The sequence below is a fragment of the Bos mutus genome, chromosome 1 (assembly GCF_027580195.1).
Source record: "Bos mutus isolate GX-2022 chromosome 1, NWIPB_WYAK_1.1, whole genome shotgun sequence".
Classification (NCBI taxonomy): Eukaryota; Metazoa; Chordata; class Mammalia; order Artiodactyla; family Bovidae; genus Bos; species Bos mutus.
Genome location: NC_091617.1, coordinates 125182498 through 125206701, shown reverse-complemented (window position 1 = coordinate 125206701; position 24204 = coordinate 125182498). Strand labels below are relative to the sequence as shown.

At 39.0% G+C, this 24204-nt stretch overlaps 1 protein-coding gene and 1 long non-coding RNA gene across 5 annotated transcripts in view; one reads left to right on the top strand and one right to left on the bottom strand.

Annotated features, from left to right (window-relative positions):
• Positions 1 to 24204, bottom strand: part of LOC138988856 (uncharacterized) — a 123270-nt gene that overhangs the window by 61932 nt on the left and 37134 nt on the right. For both annotated transcript variants that reach the window (XR_011465020.1, XR_011465019.1), the window contains exon 2: positions 5294 to 5398. This is a non-coding gene — a long non-coding RNA (uncharacterized lncRNA). The remainder of the gene's footprint in view (positions 1 to 5293; positions 5399 to 24204) is intronic.
• Positions 1 to 24204, top strand: part of PLS1 (plastin 1) — a 129544-nt gene that overhangs the window by 71012 nt on the left and 34328 nt on the right. For all 3 annotated transcript variants that reach the window (XM_070374962.1, XM_070374968.1, XM_070374955.1), the window contains exons 3-6: positions 5449 to 5612; positions 7444 to 7573; positions 14232 to 14364; positions 16551 to 16632. In XM_070374962.1, the coding sequence (XP_070231063.1) occupies positions 5449 to 5612; positions 7444 to 7573; positions 14232 to 14364; positions 16551 to 16632 (509 nt within the window). The remainder of the gene's footprint in view (positions 1 to 5448; positions 5613 to 7443; positions 7574 to 14231; positions 14365 to 16550; positions 16633 to 24204) is intronic.

Below are 24204 nucleotides of genomic sequence, written 5' to 3'. Positions count from 1 at the left end.
TTCTTTCACTTTAAAAGCCATCCAGTGTTTTGTCTCTATGTCATTTTGACAGCTAGGTATTTTTCTTCCAAAAAACTCCCCCATCCTCTGATGGATCGTGATTCTCCTGCATTTTACTCGTAGGAGAACTGTGTTGATACCGTCTTTTCCTCTACTCTGCAAGTGGTGAAAGATGAGCACAGGAAATAATAGACATAGAAACAGAGACAGCCCCAATGTTGTTCCTGCCTCAGGGGGCTCCTGCCTTGGTGCATTAGAGCACCCCACAAAAAAACAGAGTCAGACCAGGGAGGATGGGGTTGGGCCTCGATTTCTCTTAAACTTAGTGAATAATGTCTAAAATTAATGTATGAAATGTAGTGCGGAAGTTTTAGAAACTAAGATAAAGAAAGGAAGATTTAACTTAAAAAACAAACCAAAAAAAAAAAAAAACCAAGGCTCCCTCTCTCAAAAAAAAAGCAAAAGTAATGCTTTCAGGAAGCTTATGACTTGCAAAACATTGCTATGAAATAAAGTGAACTCTGCACATCTGTGGGCCTTTCCACTTCTCCTTGCTTAGCTGTTTTGAGAGTAACTCAGACCTTGAGAATACAATCCACCTGGTGGCCGCCTTTGGCTCATAATGAATTCCTTAACCTTGGTCTTTATTTTAATGGGCTTCCCTGGTGTCTCAGACAGTAATGCGTCTGCCTGCAATGTGGAAGACCTGGGTTCAATCCCTGGGTTGGGAAGATCCCCTAGAGAAAAAAATGGCAACCCACTGCAGTATTCTTGCCTGGAAAATTCCATGGACTGAGGAGCCTGGTAGGCTACAGTCCATGAGGTCGCAAAGAGTCGGACACAACTGAGCGACTTCACTTTCACTTTCTTTACTTTGGCAGTGCTAGAGCACTGCATGACTATGATGTGGTTTCTAAAACGTTATTGTTAAAAATACATTTTGGGCTTCCCTGGTGGAGCAGTAGTTAGGAATCCGCCTGGCAATATAAGAGACACGGGTCTGATCCCTGATCCAGGAAGATTTTATATACTGCAGATCAGCTAAGCCCGGGTACCGCAACTATTGAGCCTGTGCTCTAGAGCCTGGGAGCCACAACTCCTGAGCCCGTGTGCCACAAGGGCTGAAGCTCACGCAGCCTAGAGCCCGTTCTCTGCAATTAGAGTGTAGATCCCGCTTACTGCGACTAGAAAAAACGTCCCAGCAGCAATGAAGACCCATCACAACCAAAAATAAAATAAATCAGTAAAATTAAAAAAAAAATTATGGAACATTGTATGCAGTGCACAGAGTCATTTCAAGAAAAAAAAAAGTGGGAGCAATGTTGGAATATTCTACTAATTCGGAGCACTGAAAGAAAGGAAGTAGTGAAAACATAGCTCCAGAACTTCCCCGGTGGTCCAGTGGTTAGGACTCTGTGCTTCCACTCCAGGGGGCCTACGTTCCTTCCTTGGTCAGGGAACTAAGATCCTGCATGGTCTGTAGCACAGCCAAAAAACAAAACAAACCCTGCCCCCTCCCCTTATCTCCTAGTTTGGTCGTTTTTGTTATTTTATAGGAGCAGTTTGGCAGCTTGAGTAAAAATGCTACCTTGGTCCTAGTAAAATAAATTAGTAGTCTGTTGTCTTTCACACACCAGCTTTAATCTTTATAACTCATGGATGTATAATCTTGCAATATTTATTTAATGGTATTTTGGATGAATCATTGATGAAACAATTCTGACAGCAAGGCAATTTGCTGTGTGTGAGGGAAGTGCTAACACTAGCAGAATATATACTTCCTTACTTTATTTACAAGATAAATTGCTACTCATGAACTCTGTAACCCTCTACTAATTGGTCCCAAACAGCTTTTCTCAGAGACGGAGAAAGATGCCCATCTAACCTTGCTAGATGGGATATTTTTTGGTCTCTAGGGAAAAGTAAGACGTTAAAATATTTGTCCTGTTTTTCTGCAATTGTGGTAAAATACACATAAAATTTACTATTTTAACCATGTTTTCAAATGTACAGTTTGTCAACTAAAAAAAATTGCACAATGTGAAAGTTGCAAGTTAAGTTTTACTTGGGGAAAAATGAGGATTGCAGCCTGAGAGACAGCACCACAGGTGGCTCTGAGAAACTGCTCCAAAGAGGCAGTGGGGGAGGTCAATATATGTGATTTTGATGAAGGGAGAGTTCCTTTAATCAAGCAGTTATCTTTACAAAAGATTTTCTGCTAGTCACGAGAAGCTGATGTTACCATGAAAGAATTTAGTGCTTTTCTAAATGTGAAGAGGTGCGAGGATTGGAATTATAAAATCAGTTTCTGAAAATATCTAACTGTTAGGAAGACCTGTGCCACAAGTTTCCTTGGAGCAGCTGCTAAGTCGTTTCAGTCGTGTCCGACTCTGTGTGACCCCATAGACGGCAGCCCACCAGGCTCCTCCGTCCCTGGGACTCTCCAGGCAAGAACACTGGAGTGGGTTGCCATTTCCTTCTCCAATTCCCTGGAGCAGAGAGTGCCTCATTTCTGCTCTCCATCCTGAAGTCCCTTCAGGGTGTGTGGAGACAGGATTCACTCCCCCGTTTAGGCAGATGGCAAATGACCTTGGCAAGCACCAATATAGTAGACAAGTTTATGGGCATTAAGTATATTCACCTTGTTACTCAACCTTCACCACCATCTATTTCTAGAACCTTTTCATTTTCCCAAACTGAAACTGTACTGTTAAAGACTAACTCCTCAACAATCCACCTTTCCCCAACCCCCGTCCTCTGGGACTACCGCCATTCTACTTTCTGTCTGTATGAGTTTGGTTACACTAGGTAACGTATATAAGTAGAATCATATAATATTTGTTTTTCTGTGACTGGCTTATTTCATGTAGCGTGATGTCTTCAAGGTTCATCTGTGTTGTAGCATGTGTCAGAATTGCCTTACTTTTTAAGACTGAATAACATTTCATTGTTTCTACTAAGTTTTGTTTATCCATTCATCTGTTGACAGGCTTCTGAGTTGTTTCTACCTTTTGGCTATTATGAGTAATGTTGCCATGAACATGGGTATTTCAAATATCTGTTCAAGTCTCTCTCCTCAGTTATTTTTGGCATATACTCAGAAGTGAAATTGCTGAATCATTTACTTTTGTTTAATTTTTTGAGGCACTACCAAATAGTTTTCAATTGTGGTTGTACCATTTTGCATTCCTACCAGCAATGCACAAGGGTTTCAATTTCTTCAATTATGCCAATGATTATTACTTTCTGTTTTTCTGTGTTTGTTTTTACAATAGCTATTCTCATGAATATAAAATATTTCATTGTGGTTTTGATTTGCATTTCCCTAATGATTAGTGATGTTGAACATCTTTTCATGTGCTTATTGGCTGTTTGTATGTCTTCTTTGGAGAAATGTCTATTCACGTCCTTTGCCCATTTTAAAATCAGGTTGTTCATTGTTTTGTTGCAGATTTGTAGGAAAGTCTTGTTTCTTTATAAACTGTGATTTTATGGCTATTTAACCTAAGCCTTGATTACCTCATCTTTAAAATTAGAATATTATTATTAACTACCTCAAAGTTGTATGGATTTCATTAGACAAGTTCTTTTTTTAAAAAAAGATTATTCTTTATTTTTGGTTGTGCTGTGTCTTTATTGCTGCATGAGCTCTTCTCTGGTTGTGGTGACTGGGGGCTACTCTCTCGTTGCAGTGGCTTCTCTCGTTGCAGAGCACGGGCTCTAGAGCATAGGCTCAGAAGTTGTGCACAGGCTTAGTTGCTCTGCAGCTCCGGGAAGTGGGATCTTCCCGGATCAGGGATTGAACCTGTGTCTCCTGCATTGGCAGGTGGATTCTTTACTACTGAACCACCAGGGAAGCCCTCAAGTTCTTAACTAATCACTTGACCCAGAATATGTGCTCATTAAGTGGTATCTATTATTTCTTGTTACATCATACCCAACCCACAGAGGTTGTAGGGAAGGAGCTGGCATTTAAGCACACAGATGTGTCCATCTTCAGAGCCCAACTCTTAATGTTAGTTTAGTGTGATGGTTAGCACATAACTTTTTCATGATCTTGTTTAAATACTCCTCGCCACAGTGCTGTTAGGCACTGAGTCTGCCTCGTCTGTTTGTCTATTTCAGAATTATAGGAAGCAATTCTGAACTGGTGATGTACTAAGTAATGAGATTTTACTCTAAATTCAAAGAAAGCAATTATTGCAAAATCATGCAATTTAGCTTCCTTTGGAGATCACAGCACTGTTTTGGTTCTTGGTAGATTCTAGTTTAAATTTCCACCATTCTGAACAGTATTAATTCTAAAACTTGTGTTTGAGAGTTTAAAAGAAATTTCTGTCTTATCATTCATTCACTTAATAGTGATGACAGCTCTTTTACTGAGAGGAAAAAGAGACATAGGAAGCAAAGTAACTACTACCAGATGAGTGAAGAGAGCCAGTACAAGGTGGATCCAGGCAACTAACCAATCAATCCTAAGCCCTTTTGCCAACTCTGGCCACAAGTGTTTAATGTTGCCTTTCTTCTGTGTCAAGAACTGATAATCCAGTCTCTTGGGAAAACCCAGGGAAGGTTATATCAGTGATGACATGAAAACGCCCAGAAACCTATTTCCATAAATCCAAATGTAGGTGTGAAATTATTTCTTGAACACTTAATCTCAAAATGACATCAAACATGATTCAGCCTACATAATGATATCATAAATACATAATGAGGAAGCAATGAATTATTGACAAGTGAAACAGAACTGCCACCAAGTGAAATGTTGAACAAAAGTGCCTTATGTGTATTTTACATGATGCACGAATTTTGTATGGAAGGTGGGGCCTGCAGATCCATTTGGTTAAGTTCCAGGAAGAAGTCAAAGTCTGGGTGGGTGTTCCTCTATGACTGTTGCTGCTGTATTTGCCTTAGATATCTGAGACCTCCCCATGCTTAATTCTTTGTAACTTAGAGATGTGCCACACTTGAGGTTTTCAGCTGTCAGTGCAGTGTTCTTATTACACACTTAAAATATATATGCTAGCTCTGAGTCTATGGGTGGGGGGTGAAGTTCATTAAGAATATGCCCACAATGCGGGAGACTGGAGTTCCATCCCTGGGTTGAGAATATCCCCTGGAAGGGAATGGCTACCCACTCCAGTAATCTTGCCTGGGAAATCCCATGGACAGAGGAGACTGGCAGGCTACAGTCCATGGGTTCGCAAAGAGTACTACACGACTGAGAGACTAACACTTTCACTTTCAAAGTTCATGAAATATGAGTTTTTTGATAAAGCATTTAGCTTACCTTGTACAATTTAGATGCAGGAGAAAAGGTTACTGCCACTTACGAAACAAAGCTGGAAGGCTCTGCCTGCCCGTGAATCTCCCAAGCAGCCTCCTGAGTGCACATCTGCAACAAAGTATGAGTGAGATCTGATCATTCATAATTTATCTTTTTAGATATTGACAATAGTGGGTATGTCAGTGACTATGAACTCCAGGACCTGTTTAAGGAAGCAAGCCTTCCTCTGCCTGGCTACAAGGTGCGTGAGATTGTGGAGAAAATTCTAGCAGTTGCTGACAACAACAAAGATAGCAGAATCAGCTTCGAAGAGTTTGTATCGGTAAGTAATCTAAATCCTCTCCTTGGCTACTGGTGGGTTTGCTTCGAGCAGAATTTTAGTAATGTCATTACTTTCTTTGGTTAAATCTGGCTTCAGAAACCAGAAAAAACACTGCTTTTAAAGGATGATGATGGTAACAATAACAGCAATTTCCACAAATAATTCATAAAACAAAGGAAAAGTTACTCTTAAATTGTTGGATTTGAAGTCAGGTTTAGATAATAATCATTTATCCTGTATTAAAACTATAGTTGAGTTTAAATGGTTATTGGCTGTCTCTGTAAGCAAAGTATTTTCATACCTTAGTACTTGGTCTTGAGAAGTGAAATATTTTTGTAATTGAAATAGCTAAGATTTGGAAGATATAGCTCCTAGAAACTGGTCGTTTTCTTGTGATAAGTTATATATGTTCAGTTTCTGTAAATGCCACCCGGTGAATTTTGATACCAGCTTTGGGTTCATCATTAAACTCCCTGGAGACTCAGGGAACTGAACAAGATACAAAATAATATATGACTCCACCAATAAAAGAAAAATAGAACTAAATACTGAGTATCATGTATTTTAAACCTCTCAGGCTGAGAGAGATGACTAAGTTGCCGTTGCCAGCTGGCAGTTGAGCAAGGGCTGTCACTACCTTCTATCAACAGCACCATGACTGTGCTTTTTGTACAAAAATTAATAAAATAGTTTATTTACTAATGTAAGTGAACAGATGTTTAGGAAATAGTAATGGTCTGCTTTTATATTCTTTATTCGTTGAGCTCCTTTCATACCAGGAACTCTGGTATTACGAGTAATGTGATGAACAAAAAGAGATGTAGCCCCAGCTTTCATGAAGTTTGTAGGTGGAGAGGAAGACAGAATCTCACAGAGAGGTAAAAGATGACTGATACATGCTCTGACAGAGCGAGACAGGTCGCTTGAAAGTTTGTGTAGGAGGAATTGAACTTGGTGGGGAGATGAGAGAATGCACAGAGATTCAGTGAAATGGAACTGTCTCCAATGCTGTGAAGACAGAATTGCCGTCTGAAGGAAGATGTTAAACAGATAAAAGGAGTGGGTGGGGAAAATAAGTAACTGCAAGACGGGCTGAGGTGATGGCATGTGTAGAGCCTCTGTGGCTTTAGGGATAGTAGATGTTCTCAAGCACTTGGGGAAAAAAGCATCAGTGTGGCTGGAGCTGAGATATTGAGGGCTAGGAATGTGTTTAGACAAGTGAGTCAGGGTCAGATAATCAGGCCCTTGTAGAATTTTTTGTTTTTATCTAAGAGCAAAAGGAAGCCGTTGATGTGGGAGGAATAGAGTATGAACTGACATGATCAGATATGCATTGTTTAAAACTCACTCTGGCTGTTGCATGGAGAACTGATTGAATTCAGTCTAGCCGGGCTCCAGAGTCGCCAGTGACAGGACCTGGCAGAGGGCACTTGTTGAAGCCTGTGTAATTTCCTATAAATGCTGACTCCTTGACTTTAACATATACATTGAAGCTGTTCAGATTGGAAAATATCTTCATTAAGACATTTAAAAATCTTTATCATGTACTTAGTTATCCTTTAGTTGTTAGTACGAGAGATCACAGCAAGTCTAGATGAACAATTTCAATTTGTACAATTTGAGCTTAATTATAGGTTGTGGTGCAAACCTTTTTCCATTTCATGTTTTTATAAAATGACATGAGGGTTATCTGCCTACACAAGCAATAAATGCAAGAACAACTGATTTGTATTTATTTTTATGTCATTCCAAATAAATAACTATCTTTTACACAGCAAGGATTTTAATGGCTATCTAATCGAGGGTCAATTTTACTTCTCTCCCGTTCCAGCTAATGCAAGAGTTAAAAAGCAAAGACATCAGCAAAACATTCAGAAAAATAATTAACAAGAGGGAAGGGATTACTGCTATTGGAGGAACTTCATCCATTTCCAGTGAGGGCACACAGCATTCTTATTCAGGTAACCAACCACCTGCTCCAAATTTAATCTTTCAGTCACTGGTTCATTCAACAAGTCCTGTATTTCACAGGATCTAAGATGCCATTTATTGTAATTTACACTGTTGTTTTATATGCCATTGTTTTATAAGCCATTGTTTTATAATGAGACTAAATTATAATGTGCCATTAGATTTGAAATGTATCATAATTTCAGAAGTGTCAGAATGAAAAACCCTGGAATTATTTAAGATAGATAATAGTAAGTGAATGTTTACTGTGTGTTAGAAACAGTGAACAAGAGATTAGAAACAGCAAAATAGGAGTTTATATTTTCAGCATTGAATGTGTTTAATCATGACCTTGGGGTGGATTTTTCGTCCTGACTGGTGACATGAGTTTAGTTTGTTGCTGCTGCTGCTGCTAAGTCACTTCAGTCGTGTCCGACTCTGTGCGACCCCATAGACGGAAGCCCACCAGGCTTCCCCGTCCCTGGGATTCTCCAGGCAAGAACACTGGAGTGGGTTGCCATTTCCTTCTCCAATGCATGAAAGGGAAAAGTGAAAGGGAAGTCGCTCAGTCATGTCTGACTCTTAGTGACCCCATGGACTGCAGCCCACCAGGCTCCTCCGTCCATGGGATTTTCCAGGCAAGAGTACTGGAGTTGGGGTGCCATTGCCTTCTCCGGAGTTTAGTTTAGACCTATAATTTTAGGGATGGTGGAGAGGTTGTTTGGAAGGACTCCCCATTTTGGAGGAGCTGAGATTCCCAATTCATCTTTTATCAGACAACTCAGTAACTAGTAGAGCACAGCACCTGGTTTGCTTGATCCGATAGAATCACTGGACCGTTGCCCAGTGGGAGATCCCAAGTCACATGGACTCCGAAGAGGAGACAGCTTGCCCCATGCTAAGCCTGCTTCTCAGGATCAAGATGCCTAAAATCCTTTGGCCAAGTTCTTTTTGTTCATGTTGACATAATTAGAACTATACTCTTGGAATTTTTGATAAAAACTCACTTTAACTTTTCCCTCTTTCTTTCTTTGAGGTCTGAATCTGTTAATTCTCCTCTTGATTCTCTTGCTTTCTAAATGGATTTTCCTCTAATAATACACTCACACTTCTACTCACCGTATATATTTTCCTAACTTTTTCCCACCAGGGAAGTGCAGTGGTGAAGGCAGTGGTCTATAACTCCTACCTCCTTTTTCTGAAAGGTACTTACTCTTTAGCTCTGTTTCTGCCTGTCCATTCTAATGAAATGGCATCTTCATTTTTTATTAAGGTGTAATATGCATTTAGCGAATTGCTGCAATCGTTATGTGTATAGTTCAGTGAGTTTTCACATGTGTACACATCTTGTAGCTACATTCATGCAGCTGCCCAGTAGATTAACATGTAACATTTTCTTCACCAGGATTATTTCTAGATTATTTAAGTCTAATAATATGTAAATTATTAGAAACTCTATGAAAGTAAATGTACACCATTTTGAGCATTTCATATTACAAAGATTTTCTTGCTTAAAGGACTTTAAATAAAGTAAAATCAGATTTTTTCCCTTAAATTGAAGGAAAAAGAGAAAGTGAGGAAAGGGAGGAAGAGAAGAAGAAGTGAGAGGTTCTGGGCTGGTAGAGCTACATGAAAGACAGGAGTAATTTTTCCATTGATTTAAAACATTTCTTTTTGATCTTGTTGGTTCTAGCAGTCATTACTGATTATAAAGGTAACCCAAATGAATGAACCTGTAACCAGTTCATAGATATGGTCATTTAAAAAATTTTAAATCCAATTTATTTAAGATAAAAAAAATTCACCGATTTCTTCCATTCTCCATCACCCCTTGCTTCTTGTAACCACCAGTCTGCTCTCTGTATCTATGAGTTTCAGTTCTGTTCTCCAGATTCTACATTAAAAAAAAATGAGATTATACATAGCATATACATATAAGTATATGTATATATATATAACATATATGTATATATAGCATACATACATATATAAAACATATACATATGTATGTATGCAAAGCATATATATATATATATATATATATATATATATATATATATATATACATTTTTCTTCCTAGCCTGAGTGGCTCCCTCACGCCTCTAGCCGTAACTGTCCACTTTTCTGTCACCATAGATTTTTTTTACTTGTTTATTGAGGTATAAGATGCAGAGTAAAGTGCATACAGTGCCCTATTGTTAAGTATATGTCTTGATGGTTTTTTTACATATGAATACACCCACATAACCATTATTTAAAGCCCAACACAGAACATTTAGGGGCTTCCCAGGTGCACTAATGGTAAAGAACTTGCCAGCCAATGCAGGAAATGTAAGAGACTTGGATTCAATCACTGGGTCAGGAAGATCCCCTGGAGGAGGTCAGGGCAACCCACTCCAGTGGTCTTGCCTGGAGAATCCCATGGACAGAGGAGCCTGGTGGGCCATAGTCCACAGAGTTGCAGAGTCGGACACAACCAAAGTGATTTTCACACATGCACAGAACATTTAACTGCTTTAAAGAAAAGAACAACTTTGTTGAGACATAATTGAAACACCATGAATCTTTGTAGTTTTTAGTATATTCACAGAGTTGTAGTATATCAGCACCATGTAATTTTAGGACACTTTCATTACCCCAAAGGGAAACCCCATGCTTGTTAGCAATCACTACCCATTTCCCCCTCCCACCAGCCTTGGGCGACCATTAATCTACTTTTTATTTCCATAGATTTGCCTATTCTGGAAATTTCATAGAAATGGAATTATACAGTAATGACTTTTCACTTGACAGGCTTCTTCCCTAGCAGAATATTTTCAAGGATCATTCATGTTGTGGCATGTATTGTACATCATTCTTTTTTATGGCTGAATCATTTTTGTTCTGTTGCTCATATCATGTTTTGTTTATCCTTTCAACTGCTGATAGACATTTGAGTTGTTTCCACTTTTTGGCTATCATGAATAATACTGTGTGAACACTTGTGTCCACATTTTTGTGTGGACATATGCTTTGAATATGTCCACACAAAAATGTGGACAGGCTGTATATTGTCACCCTGTTTATTTAACTTATATACAGAGTACATCATGAGAAACGCTGGACTGGAAGAAACACAAGCTGGAATCAAGATTGCCGGGAGAAATATCAATAACCTCAGATATGCAGATGACACCACCCTTATGGCAGAAAGTGAAGAGGAACTCAAAAGCCTCTTGATGAAAGTGAAAGAGGAGAGTGAAAAAGTTGGCTTAAAGCTCAACATTCAGAAAACAAAGATCATGGCATCCAGTCCCACCACTTCATGGGAAATAGATGGGGAAACAGTGGAAACATGTCAGACTTTATTTTTGGGGGCTCCAAAGTTACTACAGATGGTGACTGCAGCCATGAAATTAAAAGACACTTACTCTTTGGAAGGAAAGTTATGACCAACCTAGATAGCATATTCAAAAGCAGAGACATTCCTTTGCCAACAAAGGTCCGTCTAGTCAAGGCTATGGTTTTTCCTGTGGTCATGTATGTATGTGAGAGTTTGACTGTGAAGAAGGCCGAGCACCGAAGAATTGATGCTTTTGAACTGTGGTGTTGGAGAAGACTCTTGAGAGTCCCTTGGACTGCAAGGAGATCCAACCAGTCCATTCTGAAGGAGATCAGCCCTGGGATTTCTTTGGAAGGACTGATGCTAAAGCTGAAACTCCAGTACTTTGGCCACCTCATGCGAAGAGTTGACTCATTGGAAGAGACTCTGATGCTGAGAGGGATTGGGGGCAAGAGGAGATGGGGACGACAGAGGAGGAGATGGCTGGATGGCATCACTGACTCGATGGACGTGAGTCTCAGTGAACTCTGGGAGTTGGTGATGGACAGGGAGGCCTGGTGTGCTGCAATTCATGGGGTCTCAAAGAGTCGGACACGACTGAGCGACTGATCTGATCTGATCTGATGCTTTGAATTCTCTAAGGTATATACCCAGGAGTGGTCATTTGTTAACTCTATGTTTAACATTTTAAAGAACTACCAAACTGTTTTCCAAAGTGGCCACAGCATTTACATTCCCACAAGCAATGTATGAAACTCCCAATTTCTTCCCATTCTCGACAACATTTGTTGTTGTCAATTTTGTTTATTACAACCATCCAGGCGTTGTGAAGTGATATCTCATTTCTAATTCCTATCAGTTCAGCTCAGTTCAGTTGCTCAGTCATGTCTGACTCTTTGTGACCCCATGGACTGCAGCACGCCAGGCCTTCCTGTCCATCACCAACTCCCCGAGTTTACTCAAACTCAAGTCCATTGAGTCAGTGATGCCTTCCAACCATCTCATCCCGTCATTCCCTTCTCTTGCCTTCAATCTTTCCCAGCATCAGAGTCTTTTCTAATGAGTCAGTTCTTCGCACCAGGTGGCCAAAATTTTGGAGTTTCAGCTTCACATCAGTCCTTCCAATGAATATTCAGGACTGATTTCCTTTAGGATGGACTGGTTGGATCTCCTTGCAGTCCAAGGGACTCTTAAGAGTCTTCTCCAACATCACAGTTCAAGCGCATCAATTCTTTGGTGCTCAGCTTTCTTTACAGTCCAACTATAAAGAAATAATAATTTCTTTCCCTTTCCCTGCCCATTTTTTCATACCTATTAAAAATGTACCTTTTAAATAGTTCCTTCCCCATAAATAGCCTTTTGTTGATCAACCTAATGAGAAATTTTTCTTTCTTTAAATTCTTTGAAACATTGCTTATATCTCTCTTGTGGTATGTTCATTTATTGTATTTCTTCATATATCTGTTTTATCATTACCTTAAAAATTCCTTGATGGGAGTTATAACATCTTCAGTTCAGTTCAGTCGCTCAGTCGTGTCCAATTCTTTGTGACCACATAAATCGCAGCACGCCAGGCTTCCCTGTCCATCACCAACTCCTGGAGTTCACCCAAACTCAGGTGCATCGAGTCGGTGATGCCATCTAGCCATCTCATCCTCTGTCATCCCCTTATCCTCCTGTCCCCAGTCCCTCCCAGCATCAGGGTCTTTTCCAATGAGTCAACTCTTCGCATGAGGTGGCCAAAGTACTGGAGTTTCAGCCTCACCATCAGTCCTTCCAATGAACACCCAGGACTGGTCTCCTTTAGGATGGACTGATTGGATCTCCTTGCAGTCCAAGGGACTCTCAAGAGTCTTCTCCAACACCACAGTTCAAAAGTATCAATTCTTTGGCACTCAGCTTTCTTCACAGTCCAACTCTCACATCCATACACGACCACAGGAAAAACCATAGCCTTGACTAGACGAAACTTTGTTGGCAAAGTAATGTCTCTGCTTTTCAATGTGCTATCTAGGTTGGTCATAACTTTCCTTCTAAGGAGTAAGCGTCTTTTAATTTCATGGCTGCAGTCACCATCTGTAGTGATTTTGGAGCCCAGAAAAATAAAGTCTGACACTGTTTCCACTGTTTCCCCATCTATTTCCCATGAAGTGGTGGGACCGGATGCCATGATCTTCATTTTCTGAATGTTGAGCTTTAAGCCAACTTTTTCACTCTCCACTTTCCCTTTCATCAAGAGGCTTTTGAGTTCCTCTTCACTTTCTGCCATAAGGGTGGTGTCATCTGCATCTGAGGTTATTGATATTTCTCCCGGCAATCTTGATTCCAGCTTGTTCTTATCTTTAAATCCACTGATTTAAATCCACTTTAAACCTTTAAATCCACTGATTTAAAGATAAGTCCCTAAGGAGGTATGTATAATGAGGCAAGAAGATAAGAAGACAGATAATGATCTGTACAAAAGTAAATATTTATGTCTTTATTGATTGATTGTGATACATTAAATTTTGAGAGTACCTGCCCAATATGCCTTTAGGAAAATTACCTAGTTCTAGGAATTAGGGCAATAAACAGGAAGTCCAGCTACCTTGTGATGGGAATGAGCATTATTTTCTTTCAGATTTTGTTAAATCATTTTTATGCTTACAGAATAATAATAAAACAGTAGAACAATTTTCCTTTAAGTTCCTTCCTACTTTCTTCACTGCATAGCCCACCAATATTTTTCTGCCTAAAGATAAATATTCCCATGCTAGAAGCCACAGCTTGAGAAGTTGCGGATGAAGATGGCTGATAGTCATACTGGTATTTAGATGTGTTAGTTTCCTTATAATAGAAATTTCACAGAAATGGAGCTATTTTATTCATTCAAATAACTCAATTAAAATTAGTATTCTGTTGTAAGTTGCAGATCACAACTTTATGAAAAATTTTTTTCTGGGACAGGTGGAATTGATTGATGTGGTTATTTGTTTCTTACATTTTCCCCTTGGGGGGTGTGTGTGTGTGTGTGTGTGCACATGCGTGCATGTGTGTGCATGAATTGACCTCTGATGTTTGGTTCCTGATCCATTAATTCTCAGAAGAAATATATGTGAAAAGTTTTAGAAGCAAACCAAATATTTATTTTGCTCATTTAAGCTATATGCCTTCCTCATCCCTAATATACGATGAAAAAGTGGAATGAATTCCTCTTTCTCCTTAAACCTAAGCCCTCTTAAACCCTTTAGTGTTTCAGTAGAGTTTTTAAAATTGGCATTTATTATTTTTGAACAGAAATTTTAAAGTATATTTTTGTAGTGCAGTAGGTGAAATGAGGTATGGCAACTAAGATTTTCTGTTTTCAGAGGAAGAAAAAGTGGCTTTTGTTAACTGGATAAACAAAGCCCTGGAGAATGACCCTGACTGTAAGCATCTCATACCGATGAACCCCAATGATGACAGTCTGTTCAAATCACTTGCTGATGGTATCCTTCTTTGGTGAGTTGAGCGCTGGGTTAAGGGAGCTGTGTTCTTACTGTCTCCACTGAAGAGCAGTCAATGAAAACTACAATTCAGTGAGTCCACTGTTTTTTGAAATTAGTTAACAAGTAGTACACAGTTCTTGAAGTTTTTATATTGCATAGAAAATTAAGTACAATATGTTTTCCAAGATTTTCCTTCAAATGCAATCTCTTATTTGGTATCTTTTTCATTTATTTTCTTAATTATGCCAGGAAACCTTTACCTCTCCAATGCATTTAATTATGTTCAAAGGGTTTCTTTTTTCTTTTTTTTTTTGGCTGCATGTGGCACATGGGATCTTAGTTCCCTGACCAGAGACTGAACCCAGGCCACAGCAGTGAAAGCTCTGAGTCCAAACCACTGGACTGCCAGGAAATTCCCCGGAATTTTTTTTTTCTTCACGTATCAATATGGCGTGCTGTGATTCATGGGGTTGCAAAGAGTCGGACACGACTGAGCGACTGATCTGATCTGATCTATCAATAAGGGAGTGTTGATTAAGGCAATGTCACCCCACGCCAGTACTCTTGTCTGGAAAATCCCGTGGACGGAGGAGCCTGGCAGGCTGCAGTCCGTGGGGTCGCTAAGAGTCGGACATGACTGAGCAACTTCACTTTCACTTTTCACTTTCATGCATTGGGGAAGGAAATGGCAACCCACTCCAGTGTTCTTGCCTGGAGAATCCCAGGGACAGGGAAGCCTGGTGGGCTGCCGTCTCTGGGGTCGCACAGAGTCGGACATGACTGAAGCGACTTAGCAGCAGCAGCAGCAGATCATTGACTAGAACTGAAACATGAGGAACTGTAATAGAAATATATACCTCATTTGTGCTTAAATCAGATTAATATTTTAATTCGGTATTGTATTCATGGCTCTTTGCAATCTGTTTCTGCTTCAGTTCAGTTCAGTTCAATTCAGTCGCTTAGTCGTGTCCAACTCTTTGCGATCCCATGAATTGCAGCATGCCAGGCCTCCCTGTCCATCACCATCTCCCAGAGTTCACTCAGACTCATGTCCATCGAGTTGGTGATGCCATCCAGCCATCTCATCCTCTGTTGTCCCCTTCTCCTCCTGCCCCCAATCCCTCACAGCATCAGATTCTTTTCCAATGAGTCAACTCTTCGCATGAGGTAGCCAAAGTACTGGAATTTCAGCTTTAGCATCATTCCTTCCAAAGAACACCCAGGGCTGATCTCCTTTAGAATGGATTGGTTGCATCTCCTTGCAGTCCAAGGGACTCTCAAGAGTCTTCTCCAATGGCTGTCTCTGCTTACTAGACTGTAAACTCTCTAAAGGCATTATTGTTGTGCTTGGTTGTGTGTACTGAAGACCCAGCATACTTCTTTGTAAAACTAGATGTCTTTTATTTTTTAAGTTTATAAAAATACAGAAAATGTTCAAAGAAGAAAATAACCACCATGAATATTAACAGCCATAAGAAGCTATTATTGATATTTTGACACATTTCCTCAGTCTTTTTTCTGTGTGTTTACTTAAAAAGAAAAAACTACCCACAATTACGGGATATTAATTTTCAAGACATTCAGTTCAGTTCAGTTCAGTCACTCAGACTCTTTGTGACCCCAAGAATTGTATCTTAGTCCACCTACAATTCAGATCTCTTCCTGTAACCTTCAGAGTAAATTGCTATTATGAATTGAATGGGTGTTTTCTTATCTGTGTTTCATAATATAAAATGTATTCTAAAACACAGAAGTAAAATTTATGTTAGTTTCTTTTAAAATGTGTGAATTATTGAAATTTTTGGTCAAGTCTCTGCTCTTTATTTTTCTGCAACAACAGTAATTTTAACACTGTTGACCACTATATGAAATTTGACTTCTTGAGGATTTTTTGTTTTATATTTCAGGCTGCTGAATGTCAATGATCATTAAATGAAATAAAAGCAAGATTCACATAAAGATAATGCAAGACTTTGAAAAAATTAGAAGAAATGCTAAGATTACTATTACAGTGAATGATGAATTTGATTTAGATTAGGGAGTATTTCTTAGGTTTTTAAAATTAAATCCCTGAGATGAAGTATATTTTAAAGAAATGGATTATTACTTTTCAAAATTTAACTTTATTGTTTACTTACAAAAATAAACTAAAAACATTTCTGAGTGTCTTAAACTGATTTATTCCCATTTTCTCTTTAGCAAAATGATCAACTTATCTGAACCAGATACAATTGATGAAAGAGCCATTAATAAGAAAAAGCTCACCCCCTTCACTATTTCTGTAAGTATTTGTCCTTTGCTGGTAATCATCTTACTGTAAGGATCATGGATCCCTTATGAATTGATCTTTAGGTCCAGGCAAAACCATTCATTTAACCTACTTTTGGTTTCCTATAAAAGCTAGATTTTTACTAAGTAAAAATTCAGCTGAATTTTTTTAATGAAGAAATTAAGATTCAGACTATGTTGGATGAAATTTCTTAAGAAAATAGTATTCAGATTAAGTTATTATAATTGTTATTTTCATTAATGAATATTTGCTTGATGCTAGTGTTCTTGTTGGTTGAGATAAAAATACTCCATGGTTTTACCACATCTTTTACCATTGCACAACATTTTAACCATTTTTTTGTACCAAACTGTTTTGTAGTCAGCTTTTCCATTCAGATCTTGTTAAAATTCAGGAATATATAGTCACCAACAGTTTTCCCCTTAAAATCTCTGGCTCAATAGGAGAATATTATATTAAGTACATTTTAGGTATCAGACACTGTCCTAAACACACCACATGAATTACCCTGTGACTTCTCCCAACGGCCTTAAAATAAAGTAGATACTCTGATTTTAAAGATGAGGAAACTGAAGCACTGAGAGGTTACACATTGGACGAGCCATGATCCCAGTAGTCTAGCTCCAGAGCCCATCCTTAAAGGAATTTTGGTTCAGTTCAGTTCAGTTCAGTCGCTCAGTCGTGTCCGACTCTTTGCGACCCCATGAATCGCAGCATGCCAGGCCTCCCTGTCCATCACCAACTCCCAGAGTTCACTCAAACTCACGTCCATCGAGTTGGTGATGCCATCCAGCCATCTCATCCTCTGTTGTCCCCTTCTCCTCCTGCCCCCAATCCCTCCCAGCATCAGAGTCTTTTCCAATGAGTCAACTCTTCACATGAGGTGGCCAAAGTACTGGAGTTTGAGCTTTAGCATCATTCCCTCCAAAGAAATCCCAGGGCTGATCTCCTTCAGAATGGACTGGTTGGATCTCCTTGCAGTCCAAGGGACTCTTAAGAGTCTTCTCCAACACCACAGTTTAAAAGCATCAATTCTTCGGCACTCAGGCTTCTTCACAGTCCAACTCTCACATCCATACATGACCACAGGAAAAACCATAGCCTTGACTAGACGAACCTTTGTTGGTAAAGTAATGTCTCTGCTTTTAAATATGCTGTTTAGGTTGGTCATAACTTTCCTTCCAAGGAGTAAGAGTCTTTTAATTTCATGGCTGCAGTCACCATCTGCAGTGATTTTGGAGCCCCCAAAAATAAAGTCTGCCACTGTTTCCACTGTTTCCCCATCTATTTCCCATGAAGTGATGGGACCAGATGCCATGATCTTCGTTTTCTGAATGTTGAGCTTTAAGCCAACTTTTTCACTCTCCTCTTTCACTTTTATCAAGAGGCTTTTTAGTTCCTCTTCACTTTCTGCCATAAGGGTGGTGTCATCTGCATATCTGAGGTTATTGATATTTTTCCCGGCAATCTTGATTCCAGCTTGTGTTCTTCCAGTCCAGCGTTTCTTTTGTTTATATGTATTTAATTTTTATTTTTTGGCTGCATGTGTGGATCTCAGTTCCCATACCAGGGATTGGAACCCATTTTCCCTGAGTGGAAGTGCAGAGTCTTAACCTCTGGACTGCCAGGGAAGTCCCTGTATCCATCCTTTTAATCATCATGCTATACTGCCACTCTCCTGAGGTGGTAGTAATAAGCAACTAGTTAATATGCAAATCACAGCTGTGGCTATTAAAAATGAGCTACTGCTAAGCTGTTTCCTTCATTTCTATTGGCAGGGTATAATTCTTGATTTTGCTAAGGTTATTAAGTCTCTTCTATAAGGAAGCTACATCCTTTAGAGCAGTGGTACTTGGTTAGTCTCAGACTAAGGGTTCCTCCCATTTCCTGTTATCCTGAAGAAGTATATAATTGGCTGTTGACTAACACGGCTTTCTTGACCCTCACTTTCCAGTAATGTTGCATGTTCCTAGCAGAAACTATTATTCTTGAAGAAGCTCCTTTCAGACTGTAATGGCCAGAAGTTTATTTTCTTTCCCATCTTGTGTCAGATGTGAAAGAAATACCTATCATCTAATACCTATCATTGTTGAAAATACTTACATTTATCTTTTTAGGATACTTGTCACACAGTTTTTTATGTTCCTGAATCTGAACTGCAACATCTCTTACTATTGTATAAATTAATTTTTAAATTAATTTATTACAAATTTAAATATTGCTTCTAATACTTACATGTCATGCATTTGGAGAAAATAAAGAAAAAATGTTCTGCAACTATTTTGCAATAACTGTAGGATGTGTCTGAGGGACTGTTTAATATTTCTATTTTTAAAGGTAGCATTCTTCTACCAATATGAGTAGGGTTAATAGTCTAGGTCTTTAGGATGCTTGAAAAAGAGTACTAACGTAGAATGAGAAAAGACAGTCTTCTGGGAAGAGGCAAAGTGTTACTGTGATTGTTAAATCAGTTTTGTTTACTCAGTAATTTTAGAGCTCTGGGAATAGATCTGCCAGAAAGCTACCAGTTTCCCATGAAACTTTATCTTGAAGAAGCCTAATACATTTGTAAAAGATTGTGATAGTATAGTTTTTCACCTCACGATGATAGGTTTATGATGTATCAAGATGTATGAAAGGAGAGAAATATAAAAGGATGAAAATGACATACGGAGACTGTAAAAGCAAGGGAAAGGAACCGATCAAGTAGCTAACAGCAGGATTCATGTATGATCTTGGAGACTTATCTCTCTTCCTACCCAATGTGTTACAGAGCTGCATTCTTTGGATTGTTTATCATTATTGGAAAAAATTAGGTAAAAGTCTGAAAAATGGATGTCAATGATTTAAGGACCTAAAAGTCAGGAAACTAGTGCAAGAGTAGGTACAGGAGATTGAATCTGTTCCTTATAAATGCAAAACATCCATTGTAATTGATATATTCACATATATACAAAGTTGTATGTATATACTTTACCCTTACATATGTATACAAATGTACAAACACATGTGTTAGTCTTCATTTCAATTATAGTTTAAGCAGGGAAAACATAAATCTCATTTGTATGTTGCAAATGGAGTAAAAGTGATGGTATGTAAAATAAGAATGAAATCTGAATAACAAATAATGTCTTTGTCCTTACTGACCCAAGAAATATATAACAGAGCTCTCCAAAAAATAATTAACAAAAGAGGACCTATCTGGAATTGAAGCCTTATTGGCAATGAAAATTTGCAAGATGGAATGAATAAAAAGAGAGAAAAGTTGCAGTCCCTATTTGAGACTGTTAAAACTGCCATGTTTGCTTGAGTCTTTTGTTAATATCTCTGGAAGGTAAGATACCCTATTTTACAGGTTAAGACACTGAAACACAAGGAGGGACAAGCACTTCTCTAATGTCTCAGTTGTTGGAGCTTCCCTAGTGTCCTTTTCTATCCCCACCAACACAGGTCTTCAGGAAGAAAGGCTGAGCATGATGGGCAGTTGTCCATGACAGAACTTGGAGAAGAACCTATGTGTGGGGTTCTCCTGTTACTTCTTAGTTTTCAGAATTGACTCCAGACAATAGCAGTCATTCTAGTCCCTCATCACCAGTAGGGCAATATTGTATTTCAGTTCAGTCCATCAGTTCAGTTGCTCATTTGTGTCCGACTCTGCAACCCCGTGGACTGCAGCACACCAGGCTTCCCTGTCCATCACCAACTTCTGGAGCTTACTCAAACTTATGTCCATCGAGTTGGTGATGCCATCCAACCATCTCATCCTCTGTTGTCCCCTTCTCCTGCCTTCAATCTTTCCCAGCATCAGGGTCTTTTTCCAGTGAGTCAGTTCTTCGCATCAGGTAGCAAAAGTATTGGAGTTTCAGCTTCAGCATCAGTCCTTCAAATGAATATTCAGGATTGATTTTCTTTAGGACTGAGTGGTTGGATCTCCTTACAGTCCAAGGGACTCTCAAGAGTCTTCTCCAACACCACAGTTAAAAAACATCAGTTCTTCAGCACTCAGCTTTCTTATGGTCCAACTCTCACATCCATACATAACTACTGGAAAAACCATAGCTTTGACTATATTGACCTTTGTTGGTATTGTGTTTACCAATTAGAAACTACCATTTATTTGAGGAAGCACATTTTCACTCCTTATTTTCAACCCATTTTTTGCCAATTACTTGTAAGTCATTTGCAATACTTGTAAAACCAACATCTCTGAGTAAAATTAACATCAAAAGCTGGTTGTCCACATGTCACCAACATAACTTGTAGGTATGACAAAGCTGAGTTTCACTGCTTACAGCAGTAAGAGAAAACACCACCTGCAAACCTGTGGCAGTGTCTTTAGGCTGAGGTTGGAACTAGAGATTTGGAATTGCAGTTGAAGCTGGGTCTTTCATGGTGGGCAAGGGGAAGAGAGGGGATGGATGACTAGGTAAGGATCACAACACAGCAGTCAGGACTGGTGGAGATTGCAGGGACAGGTTTGAAGGTGAGGGAGTCAAAGAATCTTTAGAGTATTAGCTGTCTATTGATGTTTTCCACTGAAGATCTTCAGTAGTGGTGAAGATAGTGCCTTCAGTGAAGTAGTGCCTGCAATGAACAAATACTCTGCTGCTTCTCCTAGAAGAGTAAAATCATGCCAGTAAGATAGACAAATAAGTGCAAAATCATGTTAAGATGGGGCTTTCTTATCACTGTCCAGGCTGAGAGAAGCAGTGGAAGATTTTGGTTCTCACTAGTTGTTACAGTCAGTTTGGTGAAATTACATTTCTTTTGGCTACAGTACCATGATGTCAATGTAAGGTGTCTCTGTAAGATTAATACTATTCCTGGAATCACTTTCAGTATGGTTCCTTCCCCAACATTCAGGGGAATCACAACTGGAGCAAACATGCTTTATGTTCTTGGAAAAGAAGACAGAAAAATATTCCTGGTCTAGCATGAATTGGTAGAGGCTGTCTCTTGAAAATTAAATTGATTTGATTTAAGATAATTAAACATATGAAAATAATCTTCTGAATAGAAAAGATTTCAAATTTACCAATAAGATTGTCATATTTATCATATTTATTGAGGTTGTAAATATATTGAAGAATCCTCTGGTTCTGCCTTCTTTTGGGAGAACTGAATTTTAAATGAACATTGCTTAATTCCACTACAAAATAATTTAATTGCAAGTGCTTACTTTAATTACCCTTGACTGAACCCCAAGAGACACAGCCATTTACTTGGAGCCGAGCAAGATAAATTGCTTCAGCATACTGCAAGAAGAAGCCACTGAAATAATTATTCTGCTTTGTAAGCCTTTGTGTAGCTTCTGGCTAATAAACATAAAAATTTAAACAAACACGGGAGGCCCCACCCTAACACGGACTATAGAAATATAACAGGAAAAGACAATCTTTATTTTCTCCCCAAAGAAAATCAAACACAATCAACAATAAATCCCCTAGCTCTTAAAATTATCGCTTCTTAACTTTGGTGAATTTAAAGTCTGACTGTATTGATTATTTGTTTCCATTAAATGGCCACAAAAACAGTGCCTAGTAGCAAATGGTGTCTTTCCAAAGGGTGAAAAAGTGACTGGGAAAAAAGTCATCGCTACATACTATGCATGTGTTATTTCTAGGGAAGAAATTTGCAAAGGGAATAAAAAAAGTAGCTAAAAGCCAGGGTAACTCTGAATTTTTCTAATTCATTGTCTTTTCCAATTTGCTGCCACGTGTTGTCCCAAAGTATTTTTTCGTTGTTGTTTGGTGGTTCTTCTTCTGTATGTTAGTGTTTCTGGTCACTGGTACGGCATTGATCAGTGAAGTTGCTCAGTCGTGTCTGACTCTTTGCAATCCCATGGACTAGAGCCTACCAGGATCCTTCATCCATGGAATTTTCCAGGCAAGAGTACTGGAGTGGGTTGCCATTTCCTTCTCCAGGGGATCTTCCCGACCCCGGGGATCGAACCCAGGTCTCCTGCATTGCAGGCAGAGGCTTTACTGTCTGAGCTACCAGGGAAGCTGGATAGATGACAACTAAAGGAAACATTAATAGTAATTAAACATTGTTTTCAATTAAGCTTTTAGATTAAAATTAATGGCATATTTGGATAAAAACAACTTTGAGTTACTTGCCCCTACCCCTGTCATTTTATCCCCTTCTGTCACACTGAGTGGATCTTAGTTCCCCAGCCAGAGATCATACCTGCCCCCCTATACTGGAAGCATGAATCTCTAGACCACCAGGAAAGTCCCTCTAACCTAGCCTTTAGCATGACGGTTGTGAAATTGTTTCTTCAACTCCAGCACTTCTCCACATGCACCAGTCATTTATTATTTGGCATTCTTCTGTAACCCAGAGACCTCACTTTTCTCTCTCTCCTTCTTTCTCCTTTTCTAGCATTGATATGGACTTAGGAATTCCTATTTTTTCCAGTAGCTTAATTAATTAGTGTTCTTGATTATTTTGGTACTTAAATTGTTCCAGGTTTGGCCGTAGAGAGCACCTTCAGGGTGTTTCTTTTCCCTTTTTTTTCATTGTTGTAAATTACACATAACATAAAATTTACCATTTTAGTCATTTTTGAGTGTATAGATCTGTGGCATTAAATTCATTCACATTGCTATGCATTCATCAATAGCATTCTTCTCCAGAGCCCTTCTCATCTTCCTAAAGTATAACTCTATACCCATTATGTAATAATTCCCCATTCTCCACTCCCCCATCCCCTGGCTATTCACCATTCTACTTTCTGTCTCCATGAATTTGGCTACTCCAGATACCTCATATTGGAATCAAACAATAGTTATTTGTGTGTGTGTGACCAGCTTATTTCACTTAGCATAATGTCTTCAATGGAGAAGGAAATAGTAACCCACTCCAGTGTTCTTGCCTGGAGAATTCCATGGGCAGAGGAGCCTGGTAGGCTGCAGTCCATAGGATCACAAAGAGTCAGAAATGACTGAGCAACTTTCACTATAATGCCTTCAAGGTTCACCCATTTCATAGCATATGTCAGTATTCTCTTCATTTCTAAAGCTGAATAACATTCTGTTGTATGTCTACACTATATCTTACTTGTCTGTTTAAGATGACGGACACTTGGATTGTTTCCACCTTTTGACTTTTGTGAATAATGCTCTATGAACGTGGGTATACAAATAATCTAAGTCCTTGCTCACAGTTTTTTGAGTATATACCTAGAAGTGGATTTGCTGAATTACATGGTGCCACCATACTTTTCGCTCAGTTGTGTCTGACTCTTTGTGACCCCAAGGACTGTAGCCTGCCAGACTTCTCTGTCCATGGATTTCTCCAGACAAGAATACTGGAGTGGCTTGCCATTCCCATCTCCGTGGTATCTTCCTGACCCCAGGATCGAACTCAGTTTTCGTGTATTGCAGGCAGATTCTTTACCATCTGAGCCACTAGGGAAGTCCCAAGATGACATGGTAATTCTATGTTTAATTTTTTGAAGAATTGCCATACAGTTTTCCATGGAAATTCCACCATTTTATATTCTCACTAGGAATGAACTAGGGTTCAAATTTATTCACATCCTCTCTAGCACTTGTTATT